The sequence below is a fragment of the Neomonachus schauinslandi genome, chromosome 1, assembly GCF_002201575.2.
Source record: "Neomonachus schauinslandi chromosome 1, ASM220157v2, whole genome shotgun sequence".
NCBI classification, from domain to species: domain Eukaryota; kingdom Metazoa; phylum Chordata; class Mammalia; order Carnivora; family Phocidae; genus Neomonachus; species Neomonachus schauinslandi.
The window spans coordinates 46,916,940-46,943,482 of record NC_058403.1 but is presented as its reverse complement, the minus strand read 5'-3'; the positions used below and the strand labels follow the sequence as shown (position 1 = coordinate 46,943,482).

Below are 26,543 nucleotides of genomic sequence, written 5' to 3'. Positions count from 1 at the left end.
TTCCACAGTGTAGGTTGTTGGAAAGTGGGCCAACCAGGGACATACCCAAAGCCACTGACCTCTCAGCAGAGCCATGTGACTAGAGTCTGGCCAATGTGATGTGAGCAGAAATGATATACATTACCTCAAGGCCAAGAGACTACAATCCCCCATGTAATCCTCTACACTCTGTCTTCCTCCATCTGCCTGCTGGATGTTAATGCTCAAGGTGAGCTTATAAGCCATGTGTTGAACACTAGAGAGCTTCTGGCAACCTGGGTCTCTAAATGATTCCTTGAGTGTTAAACCACTGAAATTTTAACATTTCTATTATCAACAGCTGGTATTTAAGCCAGTACACAGAGACACAGAGAAGCAGCTATAAGTGATAAGAAAACTAGGACAGCAGTGGCAAAGATATTAAGGGATAAGAGTATTTTTAACAAGATGGTACGGGTAGCAGTGCCAAGTATTGAGATCAAGGTGAAATAGACTGAAAATAAATTCCGTGGTAAGAAAGAAACTAGTAACCACCTAAAGCACAATTTCAGTAAAGGTGTTTATAAAGAAGACAGGTTTAAAGAAAATGAAATAAAGATAATCTACTATTAAAATTCTGCTGTGTGTTTCATGCAACATTTGTCATGTAAAATCCATTACCATAAAAATGGTTTTGTGGTAAGATGAGTCTAGGGACATTGCATACTATAAACTGACAACGTACGTCAGCATATTACATGTTCTGAAAATTCCTGCAGTAAAGAAACACATTTCTGTTTCAACCAGCTTTCCCACACTTAGTGGGCCATGAAAATCCTTTTCATTCAATACCTACTGATGAGTGAAAGTTTGGTTTTAAAAGCAAAAAGAAAACCAGAATTGCATGGGCCAAAAAAAAAAATGCCTGTAAAAATATATATGAAAGTTCTATCACTTAAAACCCCATTTCTAATAATAAATCGCTTAGCTCTTTAACTTATAAAAGAATTATAATTAACTACATGAACATCCAATTAAGTTAAATGGGTACTCAATTACTACAGAAGGGAACAAAATTTTTATTGAGATAGTTCAAAAGAAGATAGGAAAAAAAAAACCCACATATAATACCTAGACTTCTAATGACTAATTTTAGAAACAATCTTACCTTCATCTTTATACTTTATTGTAACTTCATCATTACTCAGGAGTTTTCCTCTGAAAACTCGCTGCATCATTAGCACTAATTCATCATAAGTAATATCTTCATTATGAATTGGAATTCGTCGAATATCCTCCCCAAGTTGAGCTTTGATGATTAGCTTCCCACTTAGGTCCAACTGTCCATTCATGGTGGACTCCAGGATGTTGTGTACATACAACTCTACGGAAAGACTGATAAAATTGTTTTGATGATTAAACAGCTATAAACACTTATCTTAAAAGTTGAAAGGCAATACTACTATTAGAATCTAAGAAATTCTGCCCTTCAAAATAGAATCACCGTTTGAACATTACCAGGTTAAAATGGTCCAGAGATAACTTTATAATGTGCCTAAAAAAACAAGTTTTGTTGTTTTTGTCTATTATTATTTTACCCACATACGTAACCGCTTATCTGACATTACCGTTTAGATTTCTAACTTAAGATGTCCAAAAACAAACTCCTGATCTTCCCCCCAAAATCTGTTTTTCCTGTAGTCTTCTCTATCTCAGTGACAATTTCTTCCTTCTAGCTGTTCATGATTTTAAAAAAAAAGTCCATCAAATAGCCAAAAATCTAGCTGCCACTACTTTTAAAATCTCTATATTCCAATCCCTTCAGTACCTTTACCTCTACCAACTTGATCCAAGCCACTATCATTTCTCGCCTGCATTACTGCAAAAGACTCCCAACTGGTTTGCCTGCTTTTTTACCTTTGCCTACTTTTAATCCATTCTCAAAATCAGAGTTGCTTAAAATCTCCCAATAGATTCACAGCTCACTTTTAATAAAGGACAGAACTACAAGGTCAGGATCTGGCCTCTGGCCCCTAGCCAAGTATTTAACCTCATTTCCTACTTTTATCCCTGGTTACACTGCTGCACCCATACTTTAAGTTACCCTTCTCAACTCAAGGCTTTGCACTTGCTGTTCCCTTTGTTATGAGCCTTTTTCACAACTCCCATATGATTCAGATCTCTGATCAAATGTTTACTTCTCAGAGGTTTGTCCTGACCACCTAAACTAAAACGGATCCTCTTTCACTTTGTTACCCTGCTTCTATTTTCTTCAAAGCACTTATCACTACCAGACATTAAGAATTTATTAATTTTGTATTGCCTTTCCTACTAAAAAATAAAGAAGTAAATGGTTTTGTTCATTGTATTCCTGAGTCTAGAACAGTACCTAGCACATGGTAGTCATTCAATTTTGTTACATGAAGGACAAATAAATACTGGCTTCCACTCTATTAGCCTATAACTAAATGACAACCCTGAAAAGCATGTGTGAACACTAAAATAGAGTCTCAAATTTTTCTCTCTAAAGTAAAAAAGACTTCACTAATATTTTCTCTAGTTTTCCTATTTGGGGAACTTAAGGAGAAAAGGCAAATGAGTAACATCCTCCTGAGCTTTCTAATAAGACTGTGCACTACTGTCTCTTAATATTCTGTAACTCACCCCTCCCCAAACCTTAGTGGGTGTGTATGATTAGATTCCATATTTATGTCCTTCTAACTTTCCTTAAATGAATGTCTCTAGTCCTCCTTGCCATATTCTGAAGAGATTACATTTATTAATAGTATTTTTCTTTCTTTCTTTTTATCTTAGAAAAGTATACTCTTTTTCCATGATGCACTGACCCACAAATCACATACTGATAGCTTGGAAATAAACTTCCCAGTTGTTGTAACAGATTTTTTAAAATTCTGCCATTTAGTGAGGATCCAAAGTCAGACTTGAAGGCCTATATCCTCAGATTTTCCCTTTTTCAGCAGGATGAAATTCAAGCTCCCTTTAGCCTAATATTAAATACCCTCCACGATTTGTCCTTCCCCTTGCTTCTTTCTACTCTTCCTTTTTTTAATACTTCTATTTCAGAGCTTATATTAATAATATATTTTAAAATGGGGCATTAAATACTATATCTAACACTCTAAGGTCAGTTCAGAACAAAGTGGATTGTGTTCCTACATAGGGATGTTAAGCTTGTCTTAATGTAAAATAGAATAGTTTTTTATCTGCCAATGCTCACAATGGACTTCTGATGAACACTGTGATTAACTGAAACCTCCATAAAACCTCTTCACCTGTTAGCCAAACTACCCTCTTCATTCAGGAAACATTTACTTAATACCTACTATGCGCCAAGCTCTGAAGTATAATCACTTCAACAAAATGGTAAAGATTCCACCTTGTTTACCTTCCAGTCTGAAAGAAATAAAGAACTTCAGTAAATCAATGTTATTCCTCCTACCCACAGGATGTGTAAACCAGCAATAACATAGTTAAGGACCACGGCTTAGCTTCAGCAAGATGTTATTATCTACTCTTAAAAGCACCTAGAATAGTGCCTGGCATATAGTAGGTATTTAAAGACTTGTTTTTGTTCCCTGAACAAAAGATGAACGAGAAATAATAAAGTTCTGATAAGGGATTGGGAGAAGAAAGCTGTACTGTTAGGGTCAGTTCCTAAGACAGACCTTCACACTGTACCTTTTTTATGTAGCCAAAAGTGATCCCCCACAACAAACATACTCCTAATTAAGAGAAATTTCCAACATCAGATGTAATGAATAGTACGTTCTTTTGATTGTGGGAGGATTGTTCACTGCTCAGTTCCAATGGATCTGAAAACATTAGTCTGTTTTTTACTTTGAATCTGCCACATTTGCCTGCAAATTCACTTATTCCTTGGTGTTTCCCACACACTGTAAACTCCCTGTGGCCAGAAACCAGGGCTTCTTTCAGAAGGCTGTCCCCAGTTTGTGCAGACACCTCCTCAAGACATGCATGCAATCATCACAAAACTAAGGACACCACAAAATTTTCCTTTCCTGGAGAAATCCCATTCCCACATTTTCTTATTTAACAGAATTCAGGTCCCCTTCTCTAACTCCAGTCACCAGGTAGAGACTGGTATGAACTACTAGTTGCCAGGACAGCTGGGGAGATCCTTACAGCATTTTCTTCTCCCATCTTGTCCATACCCGACTCCCTCTGAAGTCCAGAAATGACACAGCCACTAATTTACCAAACCCTCCAACAGGAACAGTTTTAAGCACTGAAGAATAAAGTGACATGCCCAGAGGCACATAAAAAGCCTGTCTCCGGAACCAGAATCTAGGTTCAATGGCCAAACCTCCAGTTCCACTAACCCTGTGGGTAAAGTCTGGCACGAATTCAGAGGGGCCTGCTTAGGCACCTCCACAGCGTAGCAATTTTAAGAAATTCAAGCAAAATCAACCCTTGATTATTCCAAAGAATCAAAGGAGTCACAAATCCTGCCTGACCAGTAAGATAGAAGATTCCGACTACCAGCCCTGTGACCTTAGGCAAGTACCTCTCCAGGCCTCACTTTCATCACATGCAAACTAAGAGTATCTAAACTTAAAGGATGTTCGTGATGAGTAAATGATCTTATGCATCTAAAATACTTAGTACAGTTAATAGTAAAGTAAACAATGTTCGCTATCATCATCACTATAAAACTGGGTTGGGCCTCCAGACGGCGCTTAAGCCCTGACAGAGCTAAGGAACAAGGTTCCTCTTAGGTGACCCCAATAAACTTATTTCCATAGGCGCTTTTCTTCAACCTTCTAACCTTCCAAGCCCCTCTGGGGGCTAAGTGCTCGACCACCCCAGGCCTCACAAAGCACCTCTCCTCTCCTCTCCATCTGGCAGTCCAACCCCATGGAGCCAGGCAGACTCGGGAGCGAGAGCACTTGCTGGGCCAAACAACCCCAAGAGACCCCCGAGGCCCGCCTCCCTGCCACCGTGGCCTTGCGGGACTCCCATCCCCTCCCCTGCCCCTCCACAGCTTCCCTTCCCCCCTCGACAGCCCTCCCGGGCCCCTGTCCCTTCCCACGGCCCCCCGCCCGGTATCCGCCGGTTCGAACGAGGCCCTCCCAGCGCTTCCTCGTCTGCCGGCCCGCCTTGTCGAGAGAGCGGCCGCGCCCCCGTCCCCAGCCGCCATACCGGCTTGCCGAGGCTGCCGCGGCCGCCTCCCCGCGGATCTCCGCTGACCTGACCGGTGTGAGGCCGACGCCGGCGTCGTGGGGTGGCTGCGGTCACGGCCCACTCCGGTACCCTCCGCCGGCGCCGCCGCACCTCGCTAGCAGGCTCGCGCGGGCCCCGGCCAATCGCACCGACCCACCAAGCCTAGCGAGATCTCGGGCCCAGTACGTGGCAGGTGGGGGAAGAAGAGGGGCGGGAACAAGAGAAAAAAAAAAAAAAATCAGTCCTTTCGCTCCGCCTCACAGCAGGAGGCCAACCCACAACGCATGCGCAGCGGCAGGGGCACGGGGCTGACGGTGCACGGGCGTGCGTGGGCCGGAGCCTCTGCTTTCTCACTGGATGACGGAGTGTAGCAGTGTGAGCCGAACGGATGTACGCATGCGCAAGGCGTGACCAGGCACTTCCGGTTTTCCCGAAAGCTTGAGATTCCCGTCTGTCGCCCGTGGGTGGGGTGTGGTTTGCTGCTCTGGACTCGAGAGCCGGTCGAAAGTGGGCGTTTGTCCAATTTTGGGTGTTTTGCGACCATTGTAATTCTCCTAGCCGTGTCTGGAAAAAACGAATCCTTTTTTCCCGCCTTCCTCCACAAACTCATTCATTCATTATTGGGCGCCTACGCTTCTTCCAAACACTGTGCTGGGAATGGGGATGAATCAGTTTGTGAGCAAGGAGTTCCTAATAGCGTTTATGAGACAAGACGAACCTGTGAGTGTGTAAAAGGAAAAGGCTACTAAGAATTCCGGAAGCCTTTTTGGGGGGATAAGGTAGCGTTGCCCTATATACTCTTTCCTTCTCTCATTGGTTTTAAATAAGCGGTTTTATGTAATAAGTGCCCTGGCTCAGACTGAACTCTACATTTTGTGGAGGGAAGTGTTGAAATCTAGGGGTGAGGGAGTGCTCTTTTAAAAGTTGCAAGCAACTTTTGCCTTAAATGACGGAGACTAAGCAAAATGCAAGTCGAACTCACGTGGTCCCCAGTTCACCAGATATTCCTGAAGGACCTGGGGTAAGGTGAATTCAGGGTGAGAAGGTATGTTCTTTTAGTACTGTAAATAGTGTGATCTTTTTGCAGGTAGAAGTCGGAAAAAATCCGTTTGAGAGTGAAATATGTGACTTTAGAATGCTTTTTGCCTCTAAATTGTATTTTTCAACACTGGTGTATTGCTCTTTGATCAATTGCTTGCAGAGATTGAGGAGCAGAGGAATAAAGGAATGAAAAAAAGTTCCTGACTTTTCCAAGACTGTTCTTCATTACTTGTTATTTAGAACTGAGTAATCCAGATTTGGGGAAATGCACAGCTGTCCAGTAACAATATTCTAATGTCATTGAGACGGTTTGAGATTGGGTAAAAACCACACAATTATGAACATATTCCCTGAAGGAAGTGAATTATACCGCTGTCAATTTTCCTAAAAGGAGAATAGATCCTGGGGCAGGAGATAAGGAGATAAGGAGATGAACCTTAGCCTGGAATAAGGGGAAATAATTTCCTCAGACTCCCAGGAAAGAGGCACTCACTTGAGTCCTGCCATTGAGGAGAAATACACCGATCCTTGTTGCACTGGGACCAGCTAGAAGCTAGGAAAAGAGGCACCCATAGTGTGGTCTTGTGGAGAGGCTGGTGCATTTGGACTCTGAAAGCAGCTTGAGGTTCTTTATGTTATAATTACTTGATGCTTCATCCCCAAACAATTAGAAATCTTTTTAAATGTTAAAACCTATTCCCAGCTACCACTGTGGAAATTGAGAGATGAGGTACTGATGTTTCCACAGTAGGATCTGCACAAGGCAAGAAGTGAGAAATGAGAGTAAAGCATCATTTGGAAGCCAGATCAGAGACTCAGGTGACATGAGGCAAGAAGGATGTCTATGCAACATTAAAGCATTTACCCAAGATTCTCCAGAAATACACATTTTAAAATTTTTAATGATGAACTTTATGAAAGATTTTACCTCCTGCTATCCCGGATGCAGGCCTACAATGTGATTAAGCATGAAATCAAGGACACTTGAGTTTATTTATGTCATAGAGCAGGTTTAGAGAAGCACACAAAATTATCAGTTGAGTGTGTCAAATTGCCCCTTTAGGTTATAAACACCTTAATAACCAAAACCATATCCTGTTCATTTTCTTGTTTCAGCTTAATACTAAATTGTCCACAATACTTCAGTAACCTTTCCTCTTCCTGATCCTATAGAACAATTACATTTTTAAAAATAAGAGCATAATGAACAGCTGGAACTCATTACCTAACCCAAGTATTAAAACATTACCAATAAAGGGGCGCCTGGGTGGCTCAGTCGTTAAGCATCTGCCTTCGGCTCAGGTCATGATCCCAGGGTCCTGGGATCGATCCCCGCATCGAGCTCCCTGATCAGTGGGAAGCCTGCTTCTCCCTCTCCCTCTGCCCTGCTGCTTGTGTTCCCCCTTTCGCTCGCTCTCTGTCAAATAAATAAATAAATAAAACCTTTTAAAAAAAATTACCAATAAATTATGTCTCCCTGTGTGCTTCTCCCGGAGGTGGTCCCTGTGCCTCTCTCCTGAATTTTTTTTAAACATTGCCTTGTTTGTTTTTAAATCTTCTACATAGTTTAACCATATATATATATATATATATATGCCTATGGGATGTGTTGTCAGTTTTACTTGTTGTTTTTTTTTTTTTTAAAGATTTTATTTATTTATTTGACAGAGAGAGACAGTGAGAGAGGGAACACAGCAGGGGGAGTGGGAGAGGGAGAAGCAGACTTCCCGCTGAGCAGAGAGCCCGATGCGGGGCTCGATCCCAGGACCCTGGGATCATGACCTGAGCCGAAGGCAGACGCTTAACGACTGAGCCACCCAGGCGCCCCAGTTTTACTTGTTTATAGGCATTATGTAGAGTATCATCTCTGGTTTTCTGGAACAATTTTTGCACTAAATATTATGTTACTAAGATATCCATATTGTGACATGTAGCTGGAATTCGTTTATTTTCATTGCTGAATAATATTCCTTTGGGAGAGTATACCACAAATTTTTAAAATCTGTTCTATCAAAATGTATTTAGATTGTTTCCAGTTTCTGCTGTGTGCCTCCATAAACATCCTTTAGTGTGTCTCTTGTACAAGAGTATCTCTTGTTACATGGATTATTGAATAGTAGATTATGCAAATATTTAGTTGTATAAATAATGCCAATTCTTGGTATGACTAAGACTTTTGGGGGGGGGAGGGAGTGTAAATGGTATCTTTTTGTGGTCTTATTGAAGACCATAAAGATTACATTATAACCCTGACTTTTGTACCAAACATTTGACAATTAGACTTTTGGTCCCTTTCAAAATCTCGTGTGATTGTTCTGTATCCTTGCTTATAATTCTGTCTTTGAATATATTGTTCACCACCATCCCTGCCTTCACCCAACTTGAAGGTTGTGATTATATTCTCTCTGTCCTTCCCAGCATCTGGCATTGATTGCCTGAGTGAATAAGAGGCACTCGATGAGTAACTGTTGAGTCAACAAAATAGTTATTACTGTTACCACAGTTCCTGATGATACAGTTCTCTGTACTTAGGCTCCCAATAAATGCAGGTGATAACTGGCCAGGGAGTGATAACCTGAATTGAACTAGTTACCACGTTTACCAAGAACATGGCTTCTCCCGCTGTATGTGTAGATGCTGATTTTAGTTACTGCTGCCTTTCATTAGTGAAGCCAAAAAGGCTAAGTTATCATATAATTAGCACGTTTTAAACACTTATGGTCACATTTATTGGGATAGGCATTAAGAATATTGTTCTAGGGATTCTATAAGTACTTACACCTTTAAAATGCTATTAGAAAGCATCTTACCCCCTTTTTTTGTGGAGAGTTTAGAAAGGTTCTGAGTCAGAAAATTGAATTTCATGCTCAGATGTGCAGATGAATCTGGTCTTAAAAGAATACCAAGAATAGTCTTGAATCAGAAATGCTGGAAACGTGAAGAAAGGCGAAGCAGTGTAAGGAAATACCTTTGACCCACCTGTAGCAAGGGGAGAATTGAGGCACTAGTTCAAAGGTTACTTTCCTTGTTCATGGACTTCTGAAGAAGGGTTAGATTTGAACCGTGGTTTTGAGAGTCAACTCACTTGCATACCACCTTCTCTTTCTCCCTGAAAGTCTGTGGCTAGAACGCTTCAACAAGAAGGGAAAATCCCAAGAATGAAAAAGGTAGAGTCTCAGACTAGACGGGAAACGGGACAGAGACTATGAGCCTTGAAGCAAGTTGGATAAAGCCTGTGTTTCATCATGTTGTCTTTTAGTAGTATAAATCATTTTGAAAGTTTCAGTCATCTCTGCTACCCTCAGGGGAACAAAAGAAAGGATATAAGTTCCTCCTTGGGTGAGAATGTCAAAAGAGAAGTTATGTCCCTCCCTGAGAATCAGCTGTGTTGTAGCAGCAGTTGCTAAATAAAGGACTCCAAACAGAAGGGGAGACTCATGACGACCAAATGGGAGCCAGTTGGTCAGGTCAGCCTCCCTTCCATTGGCCAAACATAAAGATCTGTTTGTGTACACAAAGGAAGCTACCACTCCATGCAGAGATGATGTAGGAGAAAAGAATGATATTTTTACTCTGTAACTTTGAGGGAGTCATTCTTAGCACTAGCTGAGGAAAATACTTTAGTCTGTCCTACCAGCTGCATAATCCAGTGAGACCCTAAAATGTTTGTCCTTATCATGGGGTTCTATATCCAACCCCTATTTAGAGAAATTGCTTCCTTGTAGGCAGTTCTTCCTAGGTTTTATATACCTAGAGGCTGGCACCTCCTAGGTATTCAACGTATATTATTGAATAAAAGAATACTAAGTTCCCCACCATTCTAAGGGGTAAGCTTCCAGAAACACAGAACAGCCATCACTGGTGAGTTCCTAGCTCCCTAGCAGTATAGGATTTTATCTCTGAGAAATTTGGAAGTGTTCACTTTTCTTCATTTATGTCTCCCAGAGACAGAGCTGAGTTACATCTGTGCATTCTGTCAGAGCTTTGGTTGAAAGACTAATGCCTCAAGACCTACAAGGAGATCTCACAGTTTTTCATTTGACTAAGAGTAGGGTTTTTTGGGGGTTTTTTTTTTTAGCTCTTTTAAGAAACCCAGATGTCAGATTCCAGAAATCATGTATTGTCAAATCATAGTCTGGGTACTGAGAGGCTCTCACATCTCTAATCTAACATTTATGCCAATGATCTTGCTTTCAGTCCCTCCATATAAATGTATAATTAAGCAGGGCATTTTTAAAAAGTCTTTTCAATGAAAAGCCACTTACTATAAAAGGTGCAAAATACAACAATGAGATGCCAATTTTCACATATTAGTTTGATTAAAAGAAGTTTCATAACACTTTAGAGGAAAGGGTATAGCAACATAGACATTCACACTTTGTTGTGGGGGCATAAATTGATACAAACTATTTAAAGAGTGGTGTGGTAACATTTATCAACATCCAAAATAGCCAACCCTATATGACCCAGCAATTCTATTTCTAGGGTACCAGAGAAACCCTTGCACGTGAGAACACAGATATCCCCTACTGTGTTATTTTCAGGTAAAAGACTATACAGCAATAAAAAGAAACATACACATACAGTTAGATCTCAAAAACATTTTATTAAATGAAACAAGCAAGTTTCAGAAAGTTATGTTACTGTGCAGGGAAGAGTTAACATACTAACTGAAACTGCTATCCTTAGAAAGAACAGCTTGTAAGGCTGGCCTATGACTAGTGTCTAGGAACTTGGATTTCAGGAGCAGTCCCACTATTCTTTGATAAGAATGGTGCATTGAACCTAAACTGTACAACCAATGTGGCTTATGTTGAACACCTGCTTGCTTTCTGGGAGTCTGGACTTTGGGGATATGCCAGCCAGAGGGTGCCTTTGTGACCAGCTCCGAATAAACACCCTGGGCACTGAGTCTCAACATTTCACAAGTGTTGTCCCAAATCATTGTGGAGGAATTAAACACATCCCATGTGATTGCACTGGAAGAGATCTTTGGGAAGCTTATGCCTGATGTCCTCCTGACTTCAGCCCATGTGACTTTTTTCTTTGCTAATTTCACTATATAGTGTTCTGCTATAATAAATCAGAGCCATGAATACAATTCTATGCTGAATCCTATGAGTGCTCCTGGTGAATCACTGAACCTTGGGGTGGTCTTGGGGACTACTGAATTAGTTCCCTAAACCATTTATGTAAAAAAAAGGAAAAAGCACGAGACTATGAATTTCTGCGGTTATATAATTTTATGTATACATATTTCTCGAAACCTGGAAGGTGCACACCAAACTTATTACAGTGGCTAAGTGTGAAGAGACAGGGAAAGAAGAGAAGAGGGGCCTGGGTTTAATAGAAATTAGTCAAAGGGCACTTTGGCTCTATCCGGCGTGCTGTACCTTATTTCCTTTTTTTGAGAAAAATATATTCATGTAATACCTAAATGGGAAAATATTTTTAAGTTAATTTAAAAATAATTTCAGCCTGCATGTAGACTCACAAAATTTAAGAGCTGGTGGGGAATTTAGAGTTCACCTAGTCTTAACCATACCTTTAAAAAGGTAGAGCCTCAGGCTTCTACCCTGAGAGGCACGTATTGCCTTGAGTCACATAGCTTGTAGTTGGGACCACAACACCCAGTCCAGAATGCTTCCCTAATCTGCACCTGCTTGGTAAGTACTGTGGCCAGAAGAGCCAGTCTTCTTTCTTTGTTATTGCAAAGTCCAGAAGTCTCAACTGTTACAACATGGTTGCATAGCAGCTTCTATCAAAGTTCAGCAAATTATCAATGTTATACTTCGACGTGTAACAAGAGCTGTACTGGAAGAAGATAAGAAGTGGACTACTGTTCTCTGGGGAATGTAGTTTGTAAGTGATAATAGCATTAAATCATACCACTCTGCTTTGCTTTTATTTTTTTCTTCTTTGTTAAAATAGGGGGTTAACATATTAAGCAATGGGACTTTTCAGAAACATGATCAGTTGCTTGCAAAAAAAAGATTTATATCCTATTTCTACTTTTAAAATACTTCACAAATAAGGACTTTAAAAACTAATTTCCAAGTTCATATATTGCTTTGGGGGCTATAAAATGGTACAACCACTTCAGAAAACTGTTTACTGGTTTCTTATAATGTTAAATATACACTTACTCTATGACTCAGCAATTGCACTAGTAGGTATTTCAAGAGAAAAGAAAACACAGAGACTTATATAAAAATATTTATATCAGTTTTGGGGACACCTGGGTGGTGCAGTCAGTTAAGTGACTGGCTCTTGGTCATGATCTCAGGGTCCTGGGATTGGGCCCACTTCTGGTTCCATGCTCACCATCTTTAGTGACCCACTGGTGATACTGAAGCATATCTTTGCATATACACAGCATTGTCAAACTGGGCAGCAACACTGAACATTACACATGACTCTTTAGTGTGTGCCCGTAGCAAACTGGCATGGATGTGAACATGCTGCATTTCCAAATGCAATAGGCCTTTTGTTCATTCAAAATAGTATGCCCTCTCATTTGGTAGTATACCCAGGTGGACACTTTGAAGAAAATGCAATGCCAATTTCAAGTAGTGTCAGAATAGCTGTGTTTTGGCCAAGATAGGTTTATTGGTTTGTTTGTTAAGAAGTATGTGACTTGTGTGATCATGTTTCCCTATTTATGCTGGATGTCAGGAAGCTATGGTCTAATCTGAGACCACTCCTAGCAAAAATACAAGACCATCTGACATGTTTCTTGGGGATTACCTTCTTTGCTCCTATGATTATTTTCCCTTCCTACTGATCTCCTTACTTAATCAGTTTTTCAGCAGGTTTTGTATATCTTTTTCCAAATACACATTTAATAGGTTACATATATGTAAATGAAGTAATAGATGATGCATATGTAACACTACTTTGAATCTGAGTTCTGTATGTGTGTTTTAATAATTAGTTGCTAATAAAACTCCTCTCCCAAGATTTAGTGTTTTATCTTTAAGAAAAGGTGGATGGGGCGCCTGGGTGGCTCAGTTGGTTAAGCGACTGCCTTCGGCTCAGGTCATGATCCTGGAGTCCCGGAATCGAGTCCCGCATCGGGCTCCCTGCTCGGCAGGGAGTCTGCTTCTCCCTCTGACCCTCCCCCCTCTCATGCTCTCTCTCTCTATCTCATTCTCTCTCTCAAATAAATAAATAAAATCTTTAAAAAAAAAAAGAAAAGGTGGATGGACACAGAGACAGATAATATGTTTGAGAGGAAAAAATAACATTGTCTTGGAAGGCTACCTGCCTGCTGTACAATATAATGAAGAGTTAAAGACGTCATGTATCTGTCATACATGATTCATTTGGCCTTGGTTGACATATTTATGTCCCTGTTCTTCATTTTAAAAGTTCCTACATTGTCCCTAACATATTCCTTAACACAAAATGAAAAATACTCTGCCTGTATGAGGACATATAAACTCAAAAAAAATGCTAAATGCTCCATAAATCTTTTGCACATTTTGAATCAAATGCAGAGTGAGCATTTCATTATATTAAAAAGAGAGAACAATGATAAATTAGGGGAAAATATTTTCACCAAATGTAATCATTGAAAGGCTAATAACTAAAATAAAAGGAATTCATACAAATTTATAAGAAAAAATAATAGCTCAATTGATAAATGGACAACACAAATAACTAAAAATAAAATCCAAAGTAAACAAGTATATGAAAAATGTTTATGGTACTCCAAATGTTGGTGACATTATAAATTAGTGCAATGTTTTCTTTTTTTTTTTTAAGATTTTATTTATTTATTTGACAGAGAGAGACACAGTGAGAGAGGGAACACAAGCAGGGGGAGTGGGAGAGAGAGAAGGAGGCTTCCCGCAGAGCAGGGAGCTCAATGCGGGGCTCGATCCCAGGACCCTGGGATCATGACCTGAGCCGAAGGCAGACGCTTAACGACTGAGCCACCCAGGTGCCCCTAGTGCAATGTTTTCAAGGCAATATAATAATAAATACAAGGAATGTAAACAAATGTCCATAACTTTTGACACTTTTATCCTAATCATTAGAGTTTACCTTAAGGAAATAATAAAAAAGAAAGGAAAAAATATATATATATATACCAGTTTATTAATCATGAGTCACTACAATATTAAAAATTTAAATAAGCTGGAAATCCAATAGAACTTAGTAACTTATGCTATATTATGCAACCAATTATTGTAAGGACAGCATTACTGGGTAATTTAAATGAAAATCAGGATAAAATTTCACTTACTGTAATTAGTTACTTAAATTCTTATGTTTCAAAAAAAGAGCATAAGAAAACATGGAAAAACAGCCATCTTTGATAGGTTAGGGAATTATGAATTTTGCTTTTTTGAAAAATATACTTTATAAATATCTTCCAAAATTGTCATTACATAGTCAGCAATGTTTTAAAAATGCAAGTGGGAAGCCATTTCCTTTCTCAGTAACTGTTCCCCCACCCCCATGCTTGCCCCAGGAATGGAACCTAATCCTGGTATCTCTGTCTTGGACCTCATCCAAGGAGCCAGGTAAAAGAGGTTGCAGGGAGACATATTAAGGGGGTTCCACAGAGCCAGAGAGCTCCAGTGACTGTCAGGTGGGTAGGATACAATTGGCACTTTTGGTCCAGGTTTCCCAAACATTTGCAAAGAATGCCAACTTCTTTTGAATAAGGCAATGAGTTTGAGAATAATCTCCCTTGGTTGGTAACAGAAAAAAAAAAAAAGAAAGAAAGAAAAGAAAAGAGGAAAGGTGAACTTCAAAACGGGAAGGGTAAGAGAAAAAGCAATCCAAAACTCCAACAATTAAACAAGCAGCTCTGAACTGTCAGTTTAGACCCAGGAAAGAAAAATCTAAAGGTCAGGATAGTTTGTTCCCCCAAAGAAACTTCATGTGCTGCCACAAGCAGAAAGGCTACAGGGCACTGTTATCACACAGAATAAATCAGAAACATGGAAAACTGGCTCCATGTAATATCATGAGAACCAATACTCTGAGTCTCCCTTTCCTGAAATTTTCTTTTTAAGTCACCGTTTGGCTCCTATCACCCCTGTACTTGCTCTTCAACTTCCAAAGCACCAAATAATTAAGTACTGCTTTCCTTACCCACCCCATTCAAACTCTGCTCAGACAAGGATCTAACTGGCTTATTCAGAGTAAGGGAAATGATTGATGAGCCCATCTTCAATGTACTGTCCAAGCTCCACTCCAAGATATCCTGTCAACGAGGCCATTCCCCAACCCTCCACTTCAGAGTGGGCATGGGACTCAGGCTGACCCAGTATTCCCTGAACACAAAGCCTGTGGGCACATGTGGGCACATGTGTGCACATGTGGGCACATGACCAAGGAAGGTGTGCCAGTTTTTTGGTTCTTTGCTCTTCCTGCCCCTGCTTTACCCTGTATCACAAGGAACTGAGCCCCACAGTTTCCAGGCTCAGCTGGCCTTCACTGAAAGGAGGTTGCAGGGCAGGAGAAAGGGGATGTCAATGGCCAATATTCAGCCATGTAATCCAATTTGAGGATGGAGCCAAACACAGAAGGACAAAGACCCAGGATACAGGGAGAGATAAAGAATCCTAACACATTCTTTGAATTCCTTGCTTTTGAATTCTAGACCTAAAGTTGGCTCCATGTAATATCATGAGAACCAATTTTTATTATCATATCTTTTATGTATTATCATATATTATCATATTATCATATTAGTGTTATTATCATATATTTTATGTATTATCATATATTTTATGTCCTAAACCAGGACACTTGAGAGTAAAAGGGGCTGCTAGTAATACATAAGTCAGGATAACAGGTACAAATTAGAACTGGTTCAGGCAAACTAGAACATATAGTTATCCTACCTAAAATCAACTCAGCCTTTGAACTTTATAATTAATTGAGCCATTAAATTCTCTTTGACCCTTAACCTACTTTGAGTTGATCTCTATCACTAACTTCTTGACCACTGCATGAGGCAAAGGTTTAAATCAATACGAATTACTTCCTAAGTGGTAGAATTTCAGGGTAGGCAGACAAGCATCGTCTGCTGTCTTATCCCCCACAATATGTATGTAAAGTTTGCACATTTTTGGTATAGCCATTCCAGGAAAATTATAGGGAATTTTGGTTGCTGTACTCCCAAGAAGACTGAAAAAGTGCAAAGAAAACTAAAATCACCAAGGGAACACATATATACTCCACTCTCAGGCTAAAGGAGGCTCTTTGGTGATCTTTCTTTTCACTTTAAAGAGTCTCAGTGTCACTTCAATAAAAGGAGAGATGTATCAAGAACCAGAAGGAAATATACAAAGGCTTCAGTAACCAGCTCATTTTTTTGTGTCTCACTGCCCATTTCTTATACAGCTAAATCCTCCAGTCACCAAAACATGCTGTTTTTTTTTGAACAGAAAAAAAAAATCCCTTTCCAGAGGTTAAACTGGGTGCAAAATCCTGAAGTAGAAATAAAAGTATAAGCACATACAAATTAAAATATTTACAAATCAAAAGTATTATTATACATAAGCAACTCCCTGCAGGGTTCATTAGGAGTCATTTTGTTCTGAAAGATATATTTTTCTCCTCATGTTCTTTTTAGTAAATTGTAAAAGAATTTGTTTTACCAAAGTTTGTCACATTTATGATATAAGTAACAATGATAACTTGAATTATCTTGAATGCTGGGTGGAATTCTTCACTTCATTCAGGTGAGAATCTATTGAACGATAGAAAAACTACCAAATCCATTATCCCTGATGATAATAAACAACAGGTTTTACCTGACTCTTAGCCTTGAGCAAAATATATTGAGGGAGACTTTCTGGGAGGACTGAGTAATAAAGGAAAGAAACAGAATAAGCAAAATTTAACGTGAGTTGTACAAAAAGAGGATTACAAAAGGTAATAGTTTCACTGTCTACATGCTTGAGTCTGCTTGGTCACTTTCAGAGAACGTCGTCTCTTCTACAATTACAGATGGTTCCAGCAGCCTAAAGCGTTCACTTAGGGCTGGAAACGACCTGAGCATGTTATACATCCTTACACGCAGCTTCAGGGGGGCCACTGAGGGCAGCAACCTCACTCTCCCAGTTGACTGCGACAGCGACTTCAACACTTTGGAAGCTTCACTCTGGAAGACTTTTGTTTTGACAGTGTAGAGGATAAAAATTTGTAATCCCTGGCAGATAGAATAAAAGTTTAATGTTAGATCAGCATTGAGATACAGAATCAGGGAAGAGATTTATTTTACTTTGCCACCCACCCTTCTCATCATGCACAACAACTCCCCAACTCGAGTTTACATCTGCAGCAGCTGAGCACTTTGTTGTCTCAGAGGACTGAGGTGATGTTCTTCTACTATGGAAAGTGCTACATGTAAGCAGTAGAGTTCAAAGACCTGAATTCAGGTCCCAGTTCACCACATGGCTGTATCACTGAGAGGCGCTCTCTCTTCCTGATACCAACTGGGTGTCCCTACAATTCAACTGAATTCTGACACTAACAACCCCAGAGTTAGTGTCAGATTCCACAGGTTAAGGCTTAGTCCTATGACTGCCTTCACTTCAGATGCTAGTCAGAAATATTGGGTCCCCACATTACCCATACTTCTGTCTGACTTGACAACAAAGTCGGGAGTTCCCACAACCCACCTCCCTGCTTCAGGTTTGATAATTTGCTAGAACTACTAACAGAACTCAGAAAAGATCTTTACCTACTATTACCTGTTTTTTATAGAGGATACAACTCAGGGACTGCCAAATGGAAGTGATCCTGGAACAAGGTATGGAGGAAGGTACACCACCTTCCTCGCTCTTCAATATGTTCACCAACCGGGAAGTTCTCCAAACCCCTTCATTTAGGGGTTTTTACGAAGGTTCCATTATATGGGTTTGGTAATTATATCATTAGCCATTGGTGACTGACTCAATCTCTTGCCCCTCTCCCCTTCCTGGAGGTGGGGCTGAAAGTTCCAAGCTTCTAATCCAGGTTTGGTCTTTCTGGCAACAAGCCTCCAGCCTGAAGCTACCTAGGGACCCCAGCCACCAGTCATTCATTGGTACACAAAAGACACTCATATCACTCCACAGATTCCTCGGATTTTAGGATCTATGTGCCAGGAACTGAGGACAAAGACCAAATATTTATGTTTTAGTATACCACAGTAACTTCGCTTTTTTCCTAACATCTTTTATCTTCAGTTTCTGAAGGAGGTAGATGCACTGTGGGTCAGTTAATTCTTCTTCCAGTTCTAACATTCTATGATTGTATAGTTCTTGGCATTTTAGTAACATAACTAAAAATCTCATGCATTTAAGAAAAAAAAATTGTAAGCACTTCTATTCATTGCTTTTCTGTCCTTTTGATTCTGATACAAAGATCAGATGTGCATGAGAAATTAATCCACAAAAGACTGAACACATTTTCTGTGCACTTTTAAAATGAAAACTGCCCCTTAATCCTATTGTTATCAGACACTGCTTTTCATTTAATCCTCATCATTTAATCCTTCTCATTTAATCCTAACACCAACCCTATAATAAGCCTTACTATCCCCATATTACAAATGAGAAAACTACAGCTCAGATAAATTAAGTAACTTGCCTAAGATTACCCAACCAGTAATCACTGGAGTCGGAGTTGGACTCAACTCCATTTGGTTCCAAAACTCTTCTAGCCAACATACTACTCTGCCTCTTGCTTGAACTGCAATAGAAGGATATTATAAAGTATATGACAGCACCTAAGAGTCCCCCATTAATTTCTCATTAACATCCTTTGTTGGAAATAACAGACTAAATGACATCTGTAGTTGAGTAACAGTATTGTGCCAATGTCCACTTCTTGATTTTGATGATGTACAAGGGTTATAGAAGATATTATCATTGGGGGTGTGCCTGGGTGGCTCAATCGGTTAAGCAGTTGCCTTTGGCCTAGGTCATGATCCCAGGGTCCTAGGATCGAGTCCCATGTCAGGCTCCTTGCTCAGCAGGGAGCCTGCTTCTCCCTCTCCCTCTGCCTGCTGCTCCCCCTGCTTGTGCTTGCTCTCTTTCTCTCTCAAATAAATAAAATCTTTAAAATAAATAAATAAATAAAATTTTTTTAAAAAGATATTATCATTGGGAGAGCTGGGAAAAGAGTACCTGGGAACTCTACACTATTTTTGCAACTTCTTGTTTTAAACTATTTAGAAATAAAAAGCTACTTTAAAAAATCCATGATATCTCCAGATTAGCATCTCTAGGGCCCAAGCCTTATAAGGATCTATTTCTAGAATTATATCCTATGAATACTGTTGTAGGATACTCCGGTGCTCTGGTAAGATCACCCAAAGACCCTGAGACTTTAACTAATAAAATCAAAACATATTGGCAATAGATGGACCAGTTCTCTGACCAAAAACAGGAAGATTAACTTGATCATTATCCAACAGGTGATATTTACTCCTCTGATGAAGGCCTTGATGACACAAGGAAGGATGCATAGGGACATAGGTTTCAGAAGGGCAAAACTGGTCACTGGCCATCCTGATGTTCAAAGGAGAGAGATTTATTTTGAGGACATGAGAAATCCGGTCCTCTTTGTGGAGTACACTTTTTCATATTTAATTCTACGGCAAAGACAGACTCTCTGGTTGTGTGACTATTAGGAAAAGACCTAGACCATGGAGAATTCATAAAGACACCATCCTGTGAAACTGTGTACTTCTATACTCCCTAAAATCCCAAAGATGTTACTGAAAAACACAAAATGTATGGATCAAACTAATTCTCACTAGCACAAATATCAAATTTTGCTTTTATAGATATTACTAAGTAATATCTATAGCACTTAGTAAATGTCTGTTAGAATTATAGCATTCTAAATCTAGAAGGAGCCTTATGTGTAAACTAGTCACTTTAGTGTACATAAAAATCAAATCCTTGTTTAAAGTGAAGATTTCTAGCTCTTACCACATAGATTCTGACTGACTAGGAAAGGAATGAAGCCCAGGAATAAGCATTTTAAAATACTATGTAAATTCTCACATAGGCAATAATATTCAGACCCACTTTGAAAAACATAGCACCAATTTTAACACCCCCCCATTTTATATTTTACATACCTCACTCAGAGAGATTATATGACTTCCCTAAAATCATATGATCATTAATGGTAAAGCTGGAAGAGAGCCTAAATCTCCTTTTAGCCCAGTGCTCTTGCCATATGGCCACCCTCAATTTTACCAGACGGTATTAACATTTTGTAATGAGCCTCTATTTTATAATGTGCCCCTCATATGCATAGAGGAGAGAATATCCTTGATTATATCTCCTCCAGGTACTTTTCCATATTCCTCATCACTCTAGGCAACAAGCCAGACTAAGATTATCCTATTTATTTCCCTTCTGGGGAGTTTCAATTAGGTGTTAACAACAGTGAAAAACTGCCTTATATTTAAATTTAATTTAAATTTAAATTTAAATTTAGTGGCAGGCACATATCCATTGCTTGAGGCAGTAATTCTCAAAAGACACTGGAGAGGGCCACCAGGAATAGAGGGTGAGGTACTTACAAACATTAAATGTGGTGGTTACAATTTAAACAGCCAAGCATCTCCCCACGCCGCACTATACAGACTTCTCGACATTTGTGGTCCAGTCAAATTCATCTAATGCTCTTTCCAATAGTTTCCATTTTGTATCAAAGACTTGTCTCCTCAGTGATATTTGACCAGAGCCAAAAACAACCAACATGATACCAGCTTCCCACAGTGGTTACTACTCTCAGTGACAACAAGACAATCATCCAACACTGCAGTTGCTTCACAAAATATTAGACAAGTATAGCCCATCCTGATATCAAACATCCTGATTATCTACAATGAAAGATACACATGAGCATGTTTCTTGCATGAGAAAGCTGGAAATCCAGTTAAGGAAGTGAGACTTGAATGTATAAAAAGTTAATTTTTGAGTACAAGAAGAAAAGGGACAAATGAACTTAGAAAACTACAATAGTTCTATTTAATTTGATAAATTATATTTATTAATTTAATTCATAGTAAAATTAATAAAGCTAGAATTAAAGTCATCACTTCAAGAGTTTAAAGCCTCTAAGTAAATAATCTATGTGGATTATACGAATGTCAGTTTCCTAGGTTTGACAATGTATTATAGCTACGTAAGATGTTATCATTAAAATAGCTGGGTGAAGGGTACATAAGAACTCTCTGTACTATTTTTATAACTTCCTAGGAGTCCAAAACTATTTTTTTTAATTTTAAGGAATTGCATAAGAATGGGAATAAAAAATAAAAGAATTTTGACCTTTTTGCATAACATAAAATCTTAGTAAGTCTATAGAATTTCAATTAAAAAAAGGATTACTGCCAAGAATTAAATGCCAAGCTAATTTGTGGTTCATGTGTCATGGTACCTAAAGAAAAATTACCAGGTAGGAAAGTCCTCATTAATATTTACCAGCTACCATATTACAAAGCTGTGATCACCAAGACAGCATGGTCCTGGCACAAAAACAGACATATAGACCAACGGAACAGAATAGAGAACCCAGATATGGACCCTCAACTCTATGGTCATATCTTTGACAAAGCAGGAAAAAACATGCAATGGAAAAAAGACAGTCTCTTCAATAAATGGTGCTGGGTAAATTGGACAGCCACATGGAGAAGAATGAAACTCGACCATTCTCTAACACCATTCACAAAGATAAACTCAGAGTGGATGAAAGACCTCAATGTGAGACAGGAATCCATCAAAATCCTAGAAGAGAACATAGGCAGTAACCTCTTTGACATCGCCCACAGCAACTTCTTTCAAGATACATCTCCAAAAGCTAGTGAAACAAAAGCAAAAATGAACTTTTGGGACTTCATCAAGATAAAAAGCTTCTGCACAGCAAAGGAAACAGTCAACAAAACAAAGAGGCAACCCACAGAATAGGAGAAGATATTTGCAAATGACACTACAGATAAAGGGCTGGTATCCAAGATCTATAAAGAATTTCTCAAACTCAACACCCAAAAAACAAATAATCAAGTCAAAAAGTGGGCAGAAGATGCAAAAAGACACTTCTCTGAAGAAGACATACAAATGGCTAACAGACACATGAAAAAATGTTCATCATCATTAGCCATCAGGGAAATCCAAATCAAAACCACATTGAGATACCACCTTATACCAGTTAGAATGGCAAAAATTGACAGGGAGAGAAACAACAAATGTTGGAGAGGTTGTGGAGAAAGGGGAACCCTCTTACACTGTTGGTGGGAATGCAAGTTGGTACAGCCACTTTGGAAAACAATGTGGAGGTTCCTCAAAAATTTAAAAATAGAGCTACCTTATGACCCAGCAATTGCACTACTGGGTATTTACCCCAAAGACACAGATGTAGTGAAAAGAAGGGCCATATGCACCCCAGTGTTCATAGCAGCAATGTCCGCAATAGCCAAACTTGGAAAGAGCCGAGATGCCCTTCAACAGATGAATGGATAAAGAAGATGTGGTCCATATATACAATGGAATATTACTCAGCCATCAGAAAGGATGAATACCCAACTTTTACATCAACATGGATGGGACTGGAGGAGATTATGCGAAGTGAAATAAGTCAAGCAGAGAAAGTCAATTATCATATGGTTTCACTTATTTGTGGAACATAAGGAATAGCATGGCGGACATTAGGAGAAGGAAGGGGAAAATGGGGGCGGGGAATTGGAGGGAGAGATGAACCATGAGAGACTATGGACTCTGAGAAACAAACAGGGTTTTAGAGGGGAGGAGGGAGGGGGGATTGGTTAGCCCGGTGATGGGTATTAAGGAGGGCACGTACTGCATGGAGCACTGGGTGTTATACGAAAACAATGGATCGTGGATCACCACATCAAAAACCAATGATGTATTGTATGGTGACTAACATAACATAATAAAATTAAAAAATATATATATTTACCAGCTACCTATGAAACAATTACTCAAAAATATACTAATGAGAGATTCATTAAGATTAAAAAGTCAAAATAACTGGATATTTCAGTATAAAAGGACTAGCAAAAGGCATTGAGACTATTTAAGCATAAGAAATTGTAGGTATGTTAACTATACTTCAATAAAAAGAATTTTTTAAAGAAAAGAAAATGCAATTGAGATAATTATCAAATATAATCCAAGTATTATAAATATCTCTTGAAAGAAAATAATGTAGACACTCTAATTTAACAATAATTGCGGAGTAAATTTTAAGTTGTACCACTAAACCAAGAGACTGGAAGCAGCTACACTGTGTTAATGTTTTTACCTCAAAAAGGGAGGAGTCAATATATATTGTTTTATTCTGGAAATTGAAAATTGTATCTTACAAAGCTGTAATAATGTTTAATAAACAAAGATAATAATTAACAGAATGAAAATGTCCAAATAATTAAAGAAGGCTAAGTAAAAGAATGCATAATTTTTGTAGCACAATATATATAAAACTTAGGAAGAAATGAATTGATGTGAAAAAAGAGTAAGATGACAGAATAAGATCAAACATATTAATTTTGATGGCTAACATTCAGCTAAATAGCTAAGAGGTTAACTTTTTTAATAAAATGGAAAAACAATGAGAAAATGATTTAAAAAAACACAAATCGAGGGGCACCTGGGTGGCTCAGATGGTTAAGCATCTCCCTTCAGCTCAGGTCATGATCTCCAGGTCCTGGGATGGAGCCCCATGTTGGGCTCCCAGCTCAGCAGGGAATCTGCTTCTTCCCCTTCCTCCGCCTCTCCCCCTGCTTGTGCTCTCTCTGTCTCTGTCTCTCTGTCTCTCTCTCAAATAAATAAATAAAATCTTAAAAATTAAAATTAAAATTAAAAAATAAATAAAAAATAAACACAAATCTAAATATATGGGATCTAAAATGAGGTAAGTCAAAATCAAAGTGCCACAGAAAGCTTAAAGATAAAAAAAAAAAACTGTATAAATAGATAAGATCAAAGAAAAACAAATTAGAAGTTGCTACATTAATATATGGAAAATCAGATTTAAGACAAAATGGAACCGAGACTGACTTGTTATAATGATGAAAGATACAATGCACCAGAAATATACGATATCCATAAATTTCTAGGAACATGATAATACAGCATTAAATTGTATAAAGACAAACAGTAAGACTCCATATACAGAGGGAAAAGTCTTTGTAGTATTTTTCATCAGAGTAAAAGCCATTGTTCACTATGAGAGGAGGCACAGAGTTAAGCACAGAGAGAAATTCCGATTTCAAGATAAGTCTTTCAATAATGCATATTTGTTTTATCTTAGAGTTTGATATTCTCCATGCATATACACAAACAAAAATCCTCTAAGGTCAAACAGAATTATCTTCATTTTTAATCTAACATTTTTGTTCATTCATGTCACTATTTTTGCCATGATAAAAATTAGAAGGTGACTATAATCCTTAGTCTAAATGTTCTGCTTCTTAGAGTAGATGCCCCCAATATATTAATAGAATGGGTTACAAAAAAGAAAAAGAATATAAATCTTCATTGCCAATTTTAAAACAAAATATGAATGGTATATTTTTTAAAGATTTATAATTAAATATCTTGAGATAAGACTCAAGGAATAAAAACACCTTCAGTCTTATGTATAATTACGTTATAAAAACAACTTCATAAGGTTCTGCTCTTCAAATCAACCCTCTTGCAGATAGCAACTATAACTCTGGACCAAACAGTTTTTAAAACCTACCTGAAGATATTGAAGGACAACCAAAGCAGTCTGAAACTGCAAGGAGAATCTACAGTTGGGAAAAAGGGAACTGTAACTGGGTAGGATTCCTGTTTTGTTTTGTTTTTAATATCTTTTAGCCAGAAGGCACAGTCTGATCAGCCCACACACGGTGACTAAACCTGGAGTTTAAATAGGCAGTCTTACTAGGTTGAAGAACTGGAAGACAGGGTTTAGGGCAACTACAGAATCTGAAAAATAAGGAAGAATATTCAGACTATCCAGGAGGAAACAGAGAGCGGGAGGTCCAGATTCTGTTTATAAATTCTGCCCAAATCTCTAATTGACCTCTGAACTATAAATGCATGGAGTGAACTCTAAGAAGCCTGTCTGAGGCTAAAAAGACTAAACAGAGGTTTCCAATGTTGTCCTCCCTAGAGGAGATAGTTTTCAGTTTTAGTCCAGCTAAGTTAATTATATGCTAACTCCATTCTTGGTAGGAATAATACAGAATGAAGAGTTGCTACATGTATTATCTACAATGTCCAGGAAACAACCAAAATTACTAGAGTTAGCAGATAAGGATTTTAAAGTGTTACTATGATATGCGTAGGGTGGTAAAAGAAAATGTACTCATAACGAACCCCAAATTAGGAAATATCAGCAAAATAAAATCTCTGAAAAATGATAAGAAAAAAACTCTGAGGGTGCCTGGGTGGCTCAGTCGTTAAGCGTCTGCCTTCAGCTTGGGTCATGATCCCAGGGCTGGGATCGATTCCCACATCAGGCTCCCTGCTTGGCAGGAAGCCTGCTTCTCCCTCTCCCGCTCCCCCTGCTTGTGTTCCTGCTCTTGCTGTCTCTCTCTCTCTGTCAAATAAATAAATAAAATCTTTAAAAAAAAAAGAAAAAAAGAAAAAAACTCTGAAACTAAAAAAAGTACAATATCTGAAATAAAAATCACTAGAGAGTAAACAGCAGACTGGAAATGATTAAAGGTAAAATCAATGTCCTTGAAGATGGATCACTAAGATGAATGTGATGAATAGCAAGAAGAAGGAATGAGAAAGAATCTGATGAATAGCAAGAAGAAGGAATGAGAAAGAATAAACAGCTCAGGGACCTGTGGAACAATATCAAATGGTCCAACATACATATAATTAAATCCCCCAAAAAAGAGAAAAGTAAAAGAACAGGATAGAAAAACTATTTGAAAACATAAAGATAAAAAATTCCTCAAATTTGGTGAAAGTTATAAATAAACAGATTCTGGGAGCTCAGTAATTCCAAGCTGAATAAATGCAAAGAAAATAATATCTGGGCATATCTTGGTGAAAATGCTAAAAATCAAAGATAAAGAGAAGTTCCTGAAAGCAACCAAAAGAAATAATGCAGTACATATGGGGGTGGGGGGAAGAATATGAAATACTGAGGATGTCTCATAAGAAACTGGAGCAAGTTTGTGAAATGACTTCATAATACTAAAAGGGAAAAAAAAATCTATCAACCCATTATTCTATATTCAAGGATAATATCCTTCAAAAATGAAAGTAAACAGAGGAATAAAGAACTGGAATGGCAACAGAAAACAAATAGTAAAATGGTAGATATAAATTCACCCATATTAATAA

General features: G+C 38.5%; 2 protein-coding genes across 5 annotated transcripts in view; both read right to left on the bottom strand.

Moving 5' to 3' along the window:
• TFG (trafficking from ER to golgi regulator) overlaps positions 1 to 5,357 on the bottom strand; it is a 32,819-nt gene extending 27,462 nt beyond the window's left edge. For 3 of the 4 annotated variants that reach the window (XM_044919601.1, XM_044919602.1, XM_044919603.1), the window contains exons 1-3: positions 5,140 to 5,357; positions 3,303 to 3,372; positions 1,127 to 1,353 (exon numbers count right to left, since the gene is read on the bottom strand). In XM_044919601.1, coding sequence (XP_044775536.1) covers positions 1,127 to 1,310 — 184 coding nt within the window. In that variant the 5' untranslated portion in view covers positions 1,311 to 1,353; positions 3,303 to 3,372; positions 5,140 to 5,357. The remainder of the gene's footprint in view (positions 1 to 1,126; positions 1,354 to 3,302; positions 3,373 to 5,139) is intronic. The other variant, XM_021692328.1, reaches the window with a different exon arrangement.
• Positions 5,358 to 17,116: 11,759 nt separating this feature from the next.
• Positions 17,117 to 26,543, bottom strand: part of ADGRG7 (adhesion G protein-coupled receptor G7) — a 68,934-nt gene continuing 59,507 nt past the window's right edge. The window contains exon 16 of the mRNA XM_021692554.1: positions 17,117 to 17,377. Within this exon, the coding sequence (XP_021548229.1) occupies positions 17,117 to 17,377 (261 nt within the window). The remainder of the gene's footprint in view (positions 17,378 to 26,543) is intronic.